Genomic DNA, 18,553 nt, shown 5'->3' with positions numbered 1-18,553 from the left:
TGAAATGAGGTGGGCCAGGATGCCTCCACTGAGGGAAAATGCTTTCTTCCTTTCTTCCTCAAAGACCAGAAAGAGGGAGGAGGAGAGCTGGCTCAGGGGCCGGGGGTGGAGACTTCCAGGCAAGGAGGGCACCTCCTAGAGGTACAAAGACTGGAGGTAGAAGCACTGGAAGGTGGGGGAGGAAAGGAGAGAGGGAAGTTGAGAGTCAGCCATGGCTTCTTCTTGACTCAGGGGAAGATGAAAAGCTGTTGGAGCCTAGAACCATGCCAGGCATACAGCCAGTGCTCAAGAAGTAACTGTTGAGGGAGTGAAATGAATTAGGCTTTACAAGAAAACTCATGCTGAGCAGACAACAGTCTGGAGAGGGGCAAAGGGCATTGGAAGTGACCCTAGTAACCCAGGCAGGAGCTGGTGACAGCTCAGAATAGGGAGGGACCTGTGGTCCTGGGGAGGAGTTTCAGCTTTGGGGACATTAGGAATGAGGGCTGGCAGGACTTGTTGGTGGAGGGGTGGGACGGAGGAGGAGAGGGGTCCAGAATGATGCCTGGCTCTTGTCCTGAGCCCTGGAAGCTAAGAGATTCTCTGTCATCCTCAGAGGAGCTGCCACTGAGGTAGCTAGGATTGATCTGAGATGCCAGTGGTCATTCAAGAGGCCATGTGGTGGGTGGTTATGCAAACTGAGGCTCCAGGGAAGGTTTTGGGGGTAGCTGAGCCAAATGCCACCCTTGATGCTGGGTGCTCCATTGGGGACAATATCTGGAGAGAGTCCAGGGCCACTGGAGGAGGAGCAATATGGAGTCTATAGTCTCCTGTGGTTCTGCCCCTGTCCCTGGACTGACTGGGGGTGGGTGATAAAAATGGCTCTGACGTCTAGCAGGAGTGAAGTCTGTCTGAACACTGCCCCTGGGTCTGATCTGGGCAGGGTTTGTTGTATGACTTACTTTGTTCTATAAGGAAATACATTGTCATTTCCTAGTTACAAATAGCAAAACTGAATCTCAGCAGGGCAAAGTTGGATGTCCGAGGGGACCGCAGTAGGCAGCAGTAAGCAGCAGTCTCAGGGAAATGCATCCTGCTGTGGCTACTGTCTTCCTGGGGTGTGGTTAACCAGGGAGGAGTTGTGGAAAGTGAGGTGCCAGCACACAGTGACCATCTGACCTTGTACCACGCACCATCTGGTCCATGATCTCACACAGGCCTCCCAATGACGTCATGGGGAAAGTTTCATTTCCTTCATTTGGCAGACAGAAAAGGTCTGGAGGTTAAGTGATTTGTTCGCTCAAGATCAGAAGCTGATGAGTGATAGAAGTGGGAGGGAATTCAATGCAGGTGGTCTCACACCACAGCTCCTTTCCTCCCATTGGACACCAGAGAAGGAGAGGAGGTGGCGGGGAAGAAGAAGAGCAAGCAGAAGGGGAAGAAAGGGTGAATCACTCAGTTTGGTGTCCTGCCTCACCTCTGCCTCACTCTCTCACTCCAGGAAGTTATGTGTGAGTGTGTGAGTATGTGTGTGTGAGTATGGGTGTGAGTGTGTATGAGTGTGGGTATGTGTACCTATATGTATAGTTCTATGTGTGTGTAAGAGCCTGTGTTAGTGGAAAGAGGAGAGGGAGGAGGCTGAAGCCCACACCCTGCCCAGGTTGTAAGGGAAAGTGAGCCCAGGAATCTGGAGTCCTTGGCCCCATAGTCCTTGCATCAGCTTCTCAAAGGAGGCAGCCACACAACCTTGGGAAATGTTAATGCCCTGGCCATGCCCAACTGTGGAGTTGGATGTAGGTCTTAGTGCTTCTTTTCTTGGACTAAGTACTCCTTAAAGATCTCCACATGAATTCAGCTTGCAGTCAAATTGAGCTCCACTGTGTCTAGAAAGTGCCATGGTCTCCCTGGATCCATGGATGCAGACGTAGGGCATGAGCCTGCCTTCAACAGCCCAATGGGAGGACAGGGGTGTGATGGTTGTAGATAGCCTGATCAGCAGAACTAGGGGCCCTTCTCATTCACTTTTCTTCTACCTAATGAGAAGATCAGTTCCTGATGAGAAGATGAGGCTAGTCACTTCCTATCTAACCTCTTTGCAAGGCTAGGAGTGGCTGGTGACCTTTCCTCTTATTGAAGGACTTCCCAGAACCAAAGTCACCTTGCTTTTCTACTGGGGCCTTTTCTCCCTTCACCCACAGCCATGTGGGAGCAGGGACAGTGGTCAGGTTTTGCAACTCCATCTTTGTGTTATCACTTATCTGTGCTCACCAAGTGAACAAATCAGTGGGCAGATGGGTGGGTAGATGGATGCACGTGAGCTAGGCTCCTACCAGGTACAGACATTTGCCAGCCCAACCACCCAGAGAACTCAGCATTTTTACATTGTTCTCAGTGAGCAAACTAAAATTTAAAAGGTTAGGTAACCTGCCTAAAGTCATAGGACAAGTTAAGGACAATGCTGGGATTCCAGGAAAGCTCAGGTTTTCTCACTCCAAGACCATGGTGGGGTTTAGGATTCCTTCACTCTACAGTGGGGTGGGGCTAGGCCTGAAGTAGACCTGCCTCTCTTCTGAGGGCAGCAGATGATCTTGGCCAAGAAAAGTTAAAGGAAAGCAAAGAAAACAAAAACCAAGGGCAGCAGTCACTTTTTTCCCATTTCCTTATTTATTCCTCATCTTCACACAAGGTTGGGTTCAGCAAGATCCTTAAGTGGCATGTCCACAGTCACGTAGCTAGCAAGAGGCAGAGCCAGGATTGAAACCCTACTCCATCTGCCTGTAACTATAATGATCCTTCTACTAAACCACTCTGCCCTCAGTCCTGACCGTGCTGCGTTAAATGTGATATTTGTGTAACTGAAACAGCCGAACAGTCTAAGACAGAGGTCACTTTGCCCATGAATGTATTTAGTTTGGCCCACACACAGAGTGCTTTTTTCAAATGTAAATGTATTGCCACATTTAAAAAACACACAAGTCTGGATTTCTGGGCTTTCCTGAAAACTGAGCAGACTGGATGGGACCAAACTCACTTTTTTTTCCGGCTGGCCACAGTGGCAGGAGACCAGGAGGGTGGTGTCTGATGGCCAGAGCTTGCACTTACCAGTTTGCCATCATCCCTGCTGTCCTCTTGTATTTTTTGCAATTACTCCTTTTTATCACCTGCCTTGTCCTGACCTCTAAAGACAGAGTCAGCTTGGCCTAGGGACTGTCCACTGGCTGAGCTGACCATGTGCTGAGAGGCTATCTGTGAAACTCTTCTTTCTCTTTTCCACCTGGTGCAGAGGGCTCTTCCTCTCTATACATTTAGAACTTGCTGTCTCCTTTCTTGCATTAGGGTCTCATAAATTCACACAGCATGGCAGCATTTCTAGGAAAATATTCAGGAGAACACTTGTGAGCTGCATGTGTGTGCACATGTATGCGTGTGCTATTTTTGTTGTGTGTGCATATGATACACTTGTGTATATTGTGTGTGAGTGGGGGCCAAGGTAGGTGATAAGGTAAGAGGAGAGAGTTCAGTGTTTAAATACATTTGGAATGAAAAAGACCTTTTAGGGTAGCTCTTTTTGGAACTTGACAGTGGACATAAACATTTCAAGCCTCTGAGAAGTCCTATAACACCTGTTTAACTTTACTTATTCCAGTGTCTACAAACCTATGTGACCAGGGACCCCTTGGTATATGTAAAAACCTATTAAAATCTTCTTTGGACCACAAGTTGTTTTATTTGTTTGTTTTCCCTCGTGAATGGAAAGGAAATACATGCAGGCTCATGGTGGCAGGCTCATGGTGGAGGCAGGACCGGAGATGCAAAGACACCGGTGTAGGGTATGGGGGACAGAGATGGAAGTAGGAGTGGCAATCTCTGGCTAAGGTACAGGGCCTGGAGCATGATAAGATCTCAATACAGCCTTAGAGATTAGTATTATCACAGTAAACTGAACTGTCTTTTTAATGTCCTTGAAAACGGTTGTCAAAGAGGAAAAGAATTATGGACTATCCCACATGTCTGGAAGTGAGTCTAGCACAGGGAAGCTGGTCTAGGTTTCCCTACATGGGATATGGGAAAGGGTAAATGACTGACTGTGTATTTTAACAGTCAGTCTTGAACTTCAGCATGCAGAGAATCCCTTGGGGATCTCATTCATTCAAGGTATGGATTCCTGTCCCTACTTCCAGAGCACTTGATTCAGCAAGTCTGGGCTGGGGCTCAGACTTGAGTTCTCATTGAACATACTGTTTCATGGGGCTAATGATGGGGTGAAAACTGGAAGAATGTGTGTCAGGGGGAGCAGGGGTGATTTCTTATGTGCCCTATGTGAAAGTTGAAAGAGGAACAAGTTGGTAAAAGAGAAGAAAGCCATAACTTAACCCTGAAGCTCAGACATTATTTTCTGACTTCTGATTATGTGCCTAGCTCTCGTGAACAAGCCATCTCTGGAATATAATGTGTCAGCTGAGATAAGCGATTATGCCATGTGTGAATAGATAAAGGGATACATATGGAGGTATAATTCTGGAGCAGTCGATTCAGCACTAAGGGACAAGGATTTATGGATTTATGAGACCAGTGGAACTTTTCCAGAGTTAGAGAGCTCCATCATGATGCCTAGTTACTTTCTTCACCGTCCTGGGTTGTGTAACTTGGGTAATGATAAGGGAATTCAAACAAGGACATTCAAGTCCAGATAGAAGCAGGAGGTCATAAAATCCCAGGGAGATGCTTTTGGGAACATAAAAGGACCAAATACACATGTGGGAGCACTTGAAGAACAAACAATAGCAGCCTTCTTTCCAAACACAAAAATATGATCAAAATCAAGAGCAAAGAAAAAGCAAAGGCAATTAGAAACTTGAAGAAGAATAAAAGGCATCTTCAAAAAAAAGAAACTCAAACATGTACACTACCTCAGGCTACCATGAACATTTGCAAAGTTATAATACTATGAATACTGGTTATTATATAACGAAAAATTAGGAGGATGGTGCTTGGCAGATCAGGGAAGGTGTCCAATGGTTTTGAGATGCTAAGTCATCAGATCTCATGTAGGAACATGAATAGATGATTCTAAATTGATGTATCAAGCCAATTAAGACACAGCAGAAGACAGGATATGTGATGGTGGTGACTGTAAGAAAGGCTATGGCAGTAACTGGAAGAACGTGGTCAGGAGGAAATGGCGACTGCAGGCTGATGGTTTTCATTATTTCAAGAGTACTGCCTTTTTGAACCTCATTATTTTATTCTAATTTATAGCATTACAAAATGTCTGGAGCTCGGCAGTGACCTGGTATCCCCTGGGAGACTGTAAGCCTCTATCAAAGGGTCCTACCTACCACAGTAACAAAACCAAGCTTGGGTATTTTCTGGTGGAAACTCCTTCCCCAGGAAAGCATGTCTCCAGGATGGAGAAGAAAGCATAAGTGAGGGGCAAGAGATACGCAGGCATCCCTCTCTCCCCGGGAAGAACCCAGCCCGTGGCTTCCAACCCCAACCCTGGCTTGGGATGGGGGTTCACCTTCTGCCAAGAAGCAGCCTGGCCAGGTATAGGGCTGCGGGTGTGCCAAGGGAGAGGGGCCTGGGGAGCTGGGGTTGGAAAGTAGAGAGGTTCTCACTTACGTGCACACACTCCTATTGCGTACCTCGGGCGGTCCCTACTGTAGTCGCAGTAGAGACCCCGATGGGGGTCACAAATGGCAGCCTCTGTGCAGTTGTCCCCAAGCTGTTGGGCACATATCTTACAGCATTCACAGCCATCTGTGATTAGACTAACCCCCAACGGGCAGTGGGGTGGGGACGGTGGGCATTCACATGGCCACTTGCAGAATTCAGGACGTGAGGATATGTCCTCCAGCAGGGCTGAGGTGAAGGCCATGGTTGTCGGGGTTGGAGAGAGGGCCTGTGGGGGAAGAGCAGAGGTGAAGAGGGGCTGCCAAGCCTGGAGTTTTGAAGCCTATAGGGCTGTGCAATTACCTTTCTATTTTCATGATGTTTAAAAGAATTTCCTAATTATTTTTTCTACCTCCATTCTTTAACCAAGCATCTCTTTTCTTCTCAATAAAACCAGTAAGAGTGAGGACCCCAAAGTTCAGAGAAGTTAAACCAATTGCCTGATTCCCACTTCTGGTGAAGTCCTGAGGCTCAGGCCTGATGTCAACCTAGACTTGTTTCCTTTCTTCCTTGATGGCCCCACAACCCCAAGCAGGTGAGGTGGACTCAGATACAGAGTGGGGGAAGTTGGGCAGGCTCCAAGCCTGCTGATGAATCACCCTGCTGTGGTGCAGCTCACGCTCTTGCTCTGTCCTGCAGATCCACCCTCTTTCCTACACCAAGTCCTCCATCTGACCAAGCCAGATGGCTCCTCTTTAACCCTAGGCTCAGCCAGCTCACCTGCCATTGTTACCATTTCCCTTCCAGAGTATCAGGGAAGGGCTGCCTGCTGTAGCAGCTGGAGTTAAGTCTCACAGCTCCTCATTAGATCTCACCTGGCCCTAGGGGAAGGGAGCTGTGCTCTGTTGCCAGATTAGTTCTGCATAAAGGTGTCTGCATTTTGCACTTGGGGTAAGGCCCCCCATTCCTCCTCCCTGTACCCCTCCACTGACAACAAATTTGCCTTTCAGACAAATGAAGCAGATGGAACAATGAGCCAGCTGGGAAGGGAAACTGAGGCTCCAAGAGCCATCCTGCTCTGCAGAATGGGGAAATTGAGGAACCCTGGGGTCTGAGGACGGGAGCTTCAAGCTTCAAGCTGTCTGTGTCTCTGGGATTCAGTCATTTGCCCAGCCCTCTCCTGCCTCCTTAAGTCCATCCAGGCCCTCACTTTTCCCTGGAAAAGACAAGTCCTGGAGGAGGAACAGAATCACAAGCATCTTTACTTGGTATCTTCTGAGCTGGTTCCTTCACTCAACAAACATTTTCTGAGCTAATGCAGAGCCTCCTTGAAGTTGTAGGTACTTAAAAATAAAATTAAAAATTCCCTGTATTTGGGGAACACACTGCTTATGAGACAAATGAATACTTAGGGGCGATTTACCATAATGTGAGGCATTGAGTGTTGGGCAAAGCACTGGACATGCCAAACCAAAGGAGGATGGATGCTTCCTAGACACCAGTGCCAGAATTGCTCTGCCCGTCTGGTCAGGGAGCACACTTAGTGGGAAGACCAGAGATGAGGTAATGCATGGTCTGACCCTTGGTTCTGGGCCTAGCATGTCGTAAGTGCAGTAAGTATACAAAAAATAAGGTGCTGCCCCCCTGGCCTGTTGTGAGCACCTGATGTTCAAAACCTCGAGATGCTTTATACGCTAGACACCTATGTTCATGTTTGGAGGTTAACATCCATGTGCTCCATGGGGTCCAGGGCAGGATGGGGCAGGTCTCTGCTGCCCAGGTCACCAAACAGTATCTATACAGTGCCTGTCCTCATTGGGAACAGATGGGGTGGGACAAGGACATCAAGGCTGTAGCATCTGTAGAGAAGGCCCTGCAGCTCTGAAGGCCTTGCAAAGAGCTCCACGGGAGTTGGTACAAAAATGGACACTCAAGCACACTTCCTTGGCACTGATAGGGTTTCCTCTTTCTCTCTGCCTACCACGCATCCCAGCACATTAGTGCACACTTCGGATTTGGGTAGAATGGGGTGTGTGCTGGGGGGCACCTAACTCCACAAGGTCACCATCCAATCCCTGCCTCCATCCCAACTTACAGATACCGGCAGGAAGCCTCTTTCCAAGTCCCACCCTCAATGTGGCTATTTGTCAGCCACAGGAAGACTGCCCCCAGGCAAAGGAAGCAGCTTCTGAGATGAGCCAGAGGGCTGCCCTCTGGGTCAAGCCTTTGCTATTGGTGCCACCTAGTGGTAACAAGGATCACGGCATCCAGGGAAATGGTCCAGTGAGGCATGGACCCAGTCTGAGGCAGCTGGGTTCCATGTGTGACCACTGAGTTCTGCTGTTTGCCCACCCTTGACAACCAGAGCATGAAACTGCAGGCCAGCAGCTAGTCCTGATTCCTGATGACCACCCAGGCCCCATCCTCTGTGTACACAGGAACACAGGAGGCTGGCCTGTGGTTCTGCCAGTCAGGAAGGACAGTTTAGCCAGGGATATATGCATGAATGCTCTCATTTGATAGTTCATGGGTACCTATTGAACACCTACTATGTGCTAGGCTCTGTTCTTGGCTGGAAGGAAGCAATGCTGCAGAGACAGAATTCTTAGCTTCGCTGGTACAGGGAGGCCAATGGGATGTGCATGATGGCATGATAAAAGCTGCAATGATGGCGTCCCTTCATTCATTCATTCATTCATTCATTCTTCCTTTCATTTGTTTACCCAACACATCTCTAATCTGGTGCTGGGCTCAATGCTGAGGACACAATGGGGAACCAAACAGACCTTCCCGTGGGACATTGGAGGAGTGGGGCCACTGTGTGTGCCAGGGTGAGCTGGCTTCTTGGAGGAGGTAGTGTGGCTGTAGCTATGTCTGTGGATCATGAAGGAAGAGCAGGAAGCAGCCATGAGGAAGGAAGGGTGGGAACTCAAAGAACAAGGATCAGCAAGTACAAAGGCACAGAGCTGGTGACATGTGCAGATGCCCAGGATACAGGGAGTAGTGTGACAAGTAGTGTGGTGAGGCTGACATAGGGCAGGTAGAGCGGGGTGGCGGGGGGGAGTGAAGTCCGATTAGATGACGACGGGTCCCCAGGCAGCATAGGTCCAGGAAGGCCTTGGATACCTCGCTTGGGTTGCAGCCTGCTGGAACAAGTCACTGAAGGGCTTTAGATGTGCTGGGGTAGATCTGGGTTTCAGGAACAGTGCCTTGTGTCAGGTCCAGCCTTGTCCCTGCTCATGTGACCCGAAGAATTCCCTGTCTGGGGCAAGGCTTTCTCCTCTGACATTCTTATTGCTGTTTATCCCACAGGTGATGTGATCATGTCCGTGGTCCTGCTGTTCCTTCCTTCCACTCAAGCCATCACCCCCATGACATGCAGGACAGGCCTGCTGCAGGCCCTCAGCTATTCTGGGTGACCTCATCTTGTCTTTCCATGGTCTCTGGTTTCACTATTCCCATTTCACAGATCAGTGAGGTAACCTGATGACTGCCCTCATCTAAAAGGTCAGAACTTGGATTCAAACCCAGATCTGCTTGGGTTCGTGTTTTCCCCATGATTGCACATAAGGGAGCCTTTTCTAATTAAAGAAACTGACTGACAGGTAGTGAGGATACCATCAAGAGAAGCAACCAAAGAAGAGCTGACAGTCATCTGGACCAGCAGTTGCTGAGGGAATCCAGCCTCACAAAGCCTTGAACAGTAAGTAGCAATAGTTTCTGTTCCCAGAATGAATTGATAGAGTTCATGTATATTTTCTCAACTGAACTGTGGACCCTGGAGGGCAGTAACTACCTGTCATCCACGTGTTTCCTGTGAGCAAAGTACACAGGTCCTCACCATCACCATCTCTAATATTTATGGAGCTTTCATTGCATTCAGAGAACTTTGAATTAGTATCTCATAATGCCCCCCACCATGACACACATTCCAGGCAGGCCTGGTTGTTCATTTTCCTTTGATCGATGAATAAATGGAGACTCAGAGTGTTAAGTGACTTGTAGAAGTCCACACAAGTAACCAGGGATGGAGCTAAGGTCTGCTTTGCCCAAAACTTTTAAGCTATTAGCTCATCAGTCCCTGTCTTCACTCTGCAGGGAAGACTGTGCCCTTGGGGTCTTTGGTGGCCAATGGGAGCAAGATTTTGTGATCCTTGTTCTCAAAATGCAAGCAATAAGCCCATTGCTCTCCTGTCTAAGCAATAAGCAAGTAGGCAAAACCCACAAAGCACAAAGATGAACGCCAAGTGGCCTGGGAGATTGGAGCTCGATGAAATGGGAAGACGTGAAGTGTCCCTTTGTGAGGAGGAGGCTGTGTATGCATACAGCCTCCATAGGTTTCCAAATGACACTGTTCTGCAGCTGGCCTCTGACCTCAGGACACTTGCCTGGGCCTGTGCACCCCTTTTCCAGGCTTGCATTTTCCCTGGGGACTGTAGTCTCCCCACTCTCCCCAGCACAAACTGGAGCTGGCCCCAAGCCCCGTTTCCTCCCACAGACAGCCCTGACTGCAACTTTCTTATCCACTGTGGACTGGGCCACTGTGCCTACTGTGAAGATGGACAGACTGACCTGTGCAGACCTGCTGACCCGTGGGCCCTGTGTTATTCCCAGAAGGAAAAAAAAAATACATCTAAAGCAAGGAGAATGTTGTCCACGGAAAGACAGAGAAAAAAAGAAAACTTTGACTTTTCCAAATTGAAGTTGCTCACATAAAAGTCGCTTTTACGATGTGCTTCTGGAACCAGGCCCTCTGAAGATGCCACTGTGTTCATGGGGAAGACAGGGAGGAGGTGGCAACTTCAGGATGCCAGGGACGGCTCAGCACAGCTGGTCCTGACCAGTTCTGCTTGCCTTTCAACTTCTTGGTACAATCGGCCTCACCTAGCCCCCACTCTTCAGCAACTCCTTCTGACTCCAGGGCTAGTGGATCCTAGGCAGGATTGAACTCAGCAGGTTCCCAAGTTTCCTCGGTATTAGAGCATTAACACTGATCGCTGGGTAGCTGGGTAGCCATTGTTCCCAGAGACCCTGACTTAAGCAGCCTGGGGGAGGAGCAGGAGCCTGGGCACTGGGGCAGAAAAGCATGAGCACCACTGGTCTGTGGAACTTGTCAATGCAGATTCCTGGGCCCTACTCTGCGTATCTGCCCTCAGTTCTTCTAGCTGGGGACCCAGAGCCCAGATTGACTAGCAGTCCTTATGACTCTTATGGGAATGGGGGATGGGGAGAAGGCATTGCGTTCAAATGCTGGACAGAGGGAAGGAATAAGGGAAGGGCTTCAACCTCTGGATCGCCTTCCTCTTGTGCAACTGACCCTTCTGTGCACTACCCCTGTCCCCGTCCAGTCCACTCTGTCCACAGTACAAACATGCAGAGCTGTGGGACCTGCGCCATCTTGAGGTTCCCTCCCTGTGGCACACACTGCCCACTTAACAAGCAGGTCTCATGCAACTAACTGAAAGGACGACTTTGCCCTTAGTGCTTTGTTAAAATGCCTGGAAAAGGAGAAAAGAAAAAGAAGCTGGGTCCAAGGACAAGACTCCCTAAGCATTGCATATTTAACCCCTCTGAACGAAGGATAATCAGTAGGCAGGTTAAAAACACTGAACTGATCCTTTCAGTCATACTTATGGGGAACACTTTAGCTGATTAAAATTGAGAGGAAAAAGACCAAGCCTCATAGGAAATCCCGCTCATGAATTTCTGAGCCGATGTTTAAAGGTGAGCTGTAACTTCAGAGTTGATGGTGTGGTTCCGCGCTCTGGAATGCAGTGAACTTCAGGTCAGCGTTAATTTATTTTTACAAAAATGACTGGCAGGGACATATAGGAGCCAGAAGCAGAGGTTGGCTGGGATGGGCTGGATGACCCAGGGGACCCAAAACATCCCAGGTGACAAGATGAGCCCCTCCTTTTTCTGAGGCTCTGTGTGGTCCAGTGATGAAGGTGCATGACAATGAGGAGCCCCCATGTGACACCACTTTCTGCTGAGGAACCTGGGCTGTGTTGCGCTCTCTAAGCTCCTTTCCTCTTTTGTAACAGAGTGGCAGTGGTGACATTCTCCAGCAGCCCACTGAGCAGTCGCTAGCATCATCTCCATTTCACAGATGAGGAAGCCAAGGTTCAAGGAGCTCCAGTAAATTTTTCAAAGTCTCATAGCCGGGCACTGGAGCACTGCAGTGCCTGCACTTGTAACTGCAGCTACGCCGTCTTCTCATTGCTTTATGTTCACCGACTTACCCTCCACCTGAGTCCACACATGCTACAGTGCACCTAGTCCTCGGGGAACAAGATGGTCCTTTCCAAAGGGGCATGGGAATGCCACAGAATTGAGCCCTGGTTGTCAAAGAAAGAAGAGCCATATGCATATGTTCAGAGAACTTCCTTGGTGACACACCTTGAAATGCTTAGGGAACTGCATGGACCTGCACAAAACAGCAGGGATGGGCAAAACTCTCTGGTGCTCTTTGGGAGGCTGCGCCTAGATGATCCGCCAGGGGGCGAGGTTGAGGCAGGAATGGCCTAAGCAGATCTCAGGTGGCCAGAGGCTTTTTAGAACAGGGCTGCCCTGGCTAGAAGCAGTTTCTGCTGAGCTGTACTGAAAAGACAGTCACTGGGGGAGCTGGGGATGCAGACAGACCTGACCCTGGCTGGGGCACTCACCTCGCCCACCTGACTGCACATTGCTTTGTCCTTATGTTTCTGGTCAGCTACAGGGGATGGGCACTTTTTCCCAACACCTCCCGGGAGTGAGGGAGTCCCTCCTAGACCATCTTCTTGGGAGGCTCTTGGCTCCAAGCCCTGAAGTCCTGGCTGAGGGAAAGAGAACCTTTGTATCTTCATGGAAGTGAGGATTGGCCAGAGAAAAGGCAGAGAGGCTGCCCCTTCGGGAGAAGTATGAGTGAGTGGTGCAGGCAGAAGCTGTGATGCACAACACAAGACCGGTTGTTGGTGCTGCTGGAACTTAGGGTAAAAGGACATGGAGGTGACAGACAGGGGCCAAGTCCATGGGGACGATGGGGGTCTGTGCTGAGCTGGACAAGCCATTGTGCCAGTGATGATGGGAACCTTCCCTCGAAGCCTCCGGCCCTGGGCAACCTTGGAATCAGCATAAAGGGCCAGCACACCAGGGGAATCCTAGAGCCACCAACCCTCTGGGGGGAGCTGGTGGGATTTGAAACTTGGGTGACATGGGAGTGAGTCAACCTCTCTGTGCCCATTTCCTTCTTGTGACACGAGAATGGTGAAAATTCCTGCAGCACAGGTTTCTAAGAACTTCATGAGCTATGTGTGGCAGACTCTGTTACACAGAAGCACACAACACTTAAGAGCTAAAATTTGCGAGGATCAGAACCTGGACACTGTGAGCACCCAGTGTGCAACAACTGTGAAGGATGTCAACTGGTGTGCATGAGTGTGTGTGTGTGCGTGTGTGTGCATGCACGTGTAAGTCTGTACACATGTGAGTGTGCTCTTGTCCCCCTGCTGTGTGCTGCCACTTCCTCTTAACCACTGCATTGTGTGCCTGGCACACAGGAGAGAAGGTCACCCGTTCTCATTTCAGTTGAAGAGTTCGAGACACAGGTGAGTATGGATCCAGTAGAGACCAGGGCTCCTGACTCTTAATTTTGCACTTAGAAAGGAAACCTGGAAGCCACCACTTGCTGCTCAGTTCTCTTAGAAACTAGAAACAGAGGCCAGGCCCTCCTGCAAGATTACCCCTCCCCAGCAGGTCATCAGTCATCCATTCCCCACACCCAGTCCCTGCACATATTCCAGCCCACACCACGCTTGGTCTGGCTTTATGAATCCATCAGTTCCAAAGCATGTGGCAGCATAGACAGTGACAGACCCGTAGGGGCAGGCAAGGTCAAGAAGGGAGAAAGCATAGCAAGGCTGGTGGAAGGCACAGCACATGCAAAAGCTTGGGGCTGCAGAGCACGAGTGTTCAGGGACTTGCAGCGGGTTTGGCTTTGTGGGAGGATGGGATGTGGGAGATGATGGCTTAGCCATGGGGTGAGATCAGTGGAGTTCCAGCTGTTTGACATGTTTCTTTTCATGTAGCTGAGGACAAGACTTATGGGTACCCATGAGGGGATGTCTGCAACCCTACCTGGAGGAAGCTGATGAAGGAAGGCTTCCTGGACATCTCCCAGTTAGCATGACATCCATGTCGTGGTAGAGACAGGTAGAGGAAAAACATTTTGGATGGAAGGAATGGCCTGTGATTACGCACAGAGGAGGAACCCATGAGTAATGGAGAGAACGACTCATGCAGTAGGAAGAAGGTGAATGAAGGCTGCTATAAAGGATGAGGCTAGAAAACAAGCTTGGGCAAAAAAAGCAAGATTTGAGAACCCACAAGATGGCAGGACTTGGAACATTAGGCTGCCTATGGGTTCCTCCATTTGAGAGGATGCTGAGGGCTAGCACCAGTGGCACACCTGGAGGAGAGCAAGCATGCCTAGATAGACATCTCAGAACACAGGACACACTGCTGTGGGCACAAAAGCCAATAGCACTCTGCAGAAAGGCAGTAGCGTTGGGTTCTCCCTGCAAGAATTAGCTCATGTGAGCATTCAGTTTATTCAATGATGGACCCACTCTTGGAATGAATGAAGAGATTCTAGGAAGTAAGAGTAAAACTGGAAGCAAGCTGAGGGGTCAAGTCCAATCTCCTTGTTTCCAAAATGAGAAATGTGCACAGAGAGGGAAATGGCTTGCCTAAAGTCACACAGCAACAAGGCATTTCCCTGGTCTTCTAGTTATTCAGGCAAGTCTACCATTTTGTCCCAAGGGTAAGCTTCAAGTCCCTGCCTTCTCAGAACATTTACTTACCCTAGATCCCCATCCCCCCACACTTCATCACAGTCTTGGGCAGGCATACACTCCTCCCCTCCAGTCCCAGGCTGGGTCTCTGGAGGGGAGGGGGTCTGTCCTCTGAGTCTAGGCTCTGTATCTTCTCACCAGATGCAGTGATCCCCAAAGGAAGCTGAGTCTGGACTTGCACCAGATCACAGGCTTTGGGTGGGCGGGCCCAGATCAAATCGCATCCCTGGAATGTCCATTATGCATTTCTGAGAGGCCCGGTTTCTCCTTTCTGCTGATTCTGCCTTTCTCCCTCCCTGCCTTCCAGCTCCCTGTCTTTCATGATGATGAGGAGGAGGAGGAGAAGAAGAAGGAGGAGTTGCTGGTTACCGTCAGGATGTCAGACAAGGATCTTTCTAATTCACTGGCTTTCAAATCCAGCGCCCACAGGAATCATCAGGACAACAGTTAACATGCAGGGGCCTGGGACTTCCCAATCATTAAGGTCCAGGCCCTAGAATGTGTGCTTTGCACTAACCCTGTAGTTCTTAACGCATGCTCCTCCACCAGGGAAAAACCCCATCACCACATCAGAGAGGGAAAGTGACTGGGCACACAGAGGACTGTCAGGCCCACAGAACAAGTGGATGGGCTGTGAAGCTCAGCACCAAGGGGCTGTTGCTCTGACTCAGGCTTGTGAAACACAGAGTCTTCTGCAGGCATCCTCACCATGGCCATCACACCACCATCAACCATCACCACCACCACCACCATCAACCACCACCACCACCGTCAACCACCACCACCACCGTCAACCACCACCACCGTCAACCACCACCACCACCGTCAACCACCACCACCGTCAACCACCACCACCACCACCACCATTATCGTCATCACCACCACCATCAACCATCACCACCACCGTCAACCATCACCACCACCGTCAACCATCACCACCACCATCAACCATCACCACCACCGTCAACCACCACCACCACCGTCAACCATCACCACCACCATCACCAACATTATCGTCACCATAGCCATTATCACCATCACTGTCACCACCACCATTGCCGTCATTGTTACTTTCTCCCACAGTGTCCCAACATACTCACCAACTTCCCTCTACAGGCTGGGATTTGGTCAGGATGAGGCAACCTGGGCACATTTAGAAGATTCGAGACCCTGAGCCCAGGACAGAAGCCGGTTTGCCTGCTCTGCCCCTACACACAGCTGGTGCTGAGCTGACCCTTCCAGCCTCTGCTGGCTGAGTCCTGAGATCTGGCTATAGCCTGTGCTTCCACTCTGGTTGGGACCCGGGACCTGCCATTGGAAGTATGGGCACCAGTATCCCAGGTCTTCCAAGGGCTCCCTGGCTTTCTGTCCACTTCGTCTTGCAGGTCTCCAGCAAGCCAGAGGCTGGTGTGAGCTGACTACGTCCCTCCTCGGGGACCATGGCTCAGGGGTGCTTTCCCAGGTGCCAGCTTGTAAGCACAGGAGCAGGGATCAGGCCTCTTGGTATTTCCCCCTCTCCACCCAATGTCACACATCCAAGGCCACCTGTGCCTTTCTAGGCTGTCCATGCCTAGATGGACTTGCACTTTTCTACATTAAAAGTAAGAAGAAACAGGAGAAATTAGGTCAACAATTTATTTCATTTAACCCAATAGGTGTTTAAAACACTGTTCTTCCACAAGGAGTCAGCGTGAGACAGTGGCGAGGTTGTCACATGCCCCTGGGCTCTGGAGTTCCTGAGCACCTCTGAGGGTGCCTCACAGTGGGGATTCCCTGTGCTTTAGGTGCCCAGGGGTCTCCTATGGGAAGAGCCTCAGATGGGCAGTGCTGGCCTAGACCACACAAAGGCCATCTGCTTCCTTGATGTGCAGTTCCCAGGGGGCTGGTCTACGTGAACATGGGGACACAGCACTGGGCACTGAGCAGGCACTGGTGCCATGCCTGCCCAGTGATCCTTCAGTGGCTCCCATGGTGTGCATGGAAGATTCAAGACTGCTCCAAACCACCATGCCCCTTCCTGCCCTGCATGGTTTCCTGCCCCATAACAGCCTTTCCTTCTCTGCACCTTGGGGAACAACCACAGGGAGGGCTCCTCCTGATCCCTGAGAGACTGCAAGCCTCCCTTTCCCGCAGGCTCTCTGGAAGTTCACTGCTCAGCTGATCTCAGTAGGGCAGTCCAGGTTGTGCCCAGGGCCAGTGGCCTGCCCAGTCAACGCGCAGCTCCCTCCCATGGCCCCTCCATCCACAGATGTCCTGAGAAATGTGCTGCCCTGCTGTGTTCTGTGCAAACCCTACATGGAGGTGCACGGTATCCTGCAGGTGGTTGTGGGAGTGAAGACTAAGTGCGTGTTTCACACCCAGATGCTCAGGTGCACACACACACACACACACACACACACACAGAGTTCACAGCCCACATATATCCCTGCAGAGAGAGGATCCAGGCAGTGATGGAGCCTGCATCCGAGCCTCTCTATCCTGATGACATCGCTCTGTCTCCTTTCCTTGTAATGTGTGGGTGTATGTCACCTCCCTCACCAGTCAGTAGCTCATTTTTCACAAGTACTCAGACCAAGGAGGCAGGAGGCTCAGATGCCAACTCTGCAGACAGCTAGCTGTGTGACTGCGGGAAATATACTCGAGTTCTCTGAGCTTCAGGGTTTTTGTTGTTGCTATGTTTTTTGAGGCAGGGTCTCACTATATAACCCTGGCTGTCTTTGAACTCAGGATTTTCCTGCCTCAGCCTCAGGAGTGCTGGTATTACAGGCATATTCCACCACGCCTGGCTGAGTTTCAGTTTTTGCATCCACAGAGGAGGGTGATAATGTCTATGTAATGATATTATCATAGAATTTAACAGTTGAGTGCTACGGGCACCAGCGCAGTCTTCTTTCTACCTCGTGTATGGCACTTGGTAAAGTCACTCACTGTGGCCCCTTTCTCAACAAATGTCAAAGGAAAGAAAGAATCAAAGACAAAAGTCCTATCTACGGTACACCTTGGTCTTGTGTTAAATTCCTGCATGCTTTTGGCTTTGCCTCTGAGCTCACCATCCCACCCATCCCGGATTCCCTCTCCCTTGCCGGCCCTCCTCCCCTTCCCGGCACAATCTTTATGCTGTTTACTGCAGGCAGGGAAGTCTCCCTCCCAGCCTAACTTCCGCAAAGTTTTCTTGGCATTTCTCACATACTTTTTCTTCCATATGGACATTTATCATCATTTTTTCCACTCAAATCCCTCATTAGACACACATTCCCTTTCTATACTAATCCGAGAGGATGCAAGGCATGGAATTTGGCTATAAAGCAAGGCGCTGGCTTCCGGGCAGAGCCTGGCTCCTTACTTCTAGGTGTATCATATCCCCAGATGGGGGCTTCAAGGATGCCCTGGGAGCTTAAGTGCCCCAGGAGATCCTTATTCCTATACCGGAATGGGCTGGGAAGCCTGAGTCCCCAGGCAGGGCTATAGGGAGCAGAGGTGCCTTGTGCTGTCCCTGGAAGCCTCCCCTCCAGCTGCTGTCTGGGTCCCTCTGGACTCAGCTCCTTTTCTGAGTCTCCTCTGGCATATCATCAGCTTTGTCCCCGATTCTTCCCTGGCCCAGTGGCTCTGAGGAGGTGGCTGTGTTCTCCAGTGTAAACTTCTGTCCTCTTTCCTCGGACTCCGGCTGCCCTGAAACCCTCACCTTTTCTCCATCCATGCCCAGCCCTCCCAGGCTCCACTACCTGCAGACTTGTGCTCAGATACAACCACGGCTGCCCCCACGCCTGCCATCGAGGCCGAGGTGGCTCCTTCTGGACTTAGGAGATGCTGCTTCCCTAACTAGAAAAGCTCTAGAAGAAACCAGAGGCCTTAGCGTCAAAGATCCGAGTGTGAGCTGGTCTCTCACTCAATGGAAGACCCTGGCATGTCTGTTTCTTGTTGTAATCCTCTGTTTCTTTCATTTGTAAGTGGAGCCAATATCTTTGTAAGAGTGGTTTGGTTCCAACTGCCTGCAGGCACCACGCAAGGGCTGGAGAACCTGAGCAAAAACCAGACACTCTCCCTGTATCTCCCACACTTGAGGGGCTCAGAGGGATGCCTACCACCCTGTGCCCAACTTGTGCCAGCTCTCAGCCTCAGAGCCAGTGCTG

The 18,553-nt window shown here is 50.3% G+C and overlaps 1 protein-coding gene across 2 annotated transcripts in view; it reads right to left on the bottom strand.

Annotated features, from left to right (window-relative positions):
- Ccn4 (cellular communication network factor 4) overlaps positions 1–18,553 on the bottom strand; it is a 28,897-nt gene that overhangs the window by 9,153 nt on the left and 1,191 nt on the right. For both annotated transcript variants that reach the window (XM_020174458.2, XM_020174459.2), the window contains exon 2: positions 5,602–5,881. In XM_020174458.2, coding sequence (XP_020030047.1) covers positions 5,602–5,881 — 280 coding nt within the window. The remainder of the gene's footprint in view (positions 1–5,601; positions 5,882–18,553) is intronic.

Source organism: Castor canadensis, chromosome 3, assembly GCF_047511655.1.
Source record: "Castor canadensis chromosome 3, mCasCan1.hap1v2, whole genome shotgun sequence".
Taxonomy (NCBI): domain Eukaryota; kingdom Metazoa; phylum Chordata; class Mammalia; order Rodentia; family Castoridae; genus Castor; species Castor canadensis.
The sequence above is the reverse complement of the archived record's forward strand: the minus strand, read 5'-3'. Positions and strand labels throughout refer to the sequence as shown.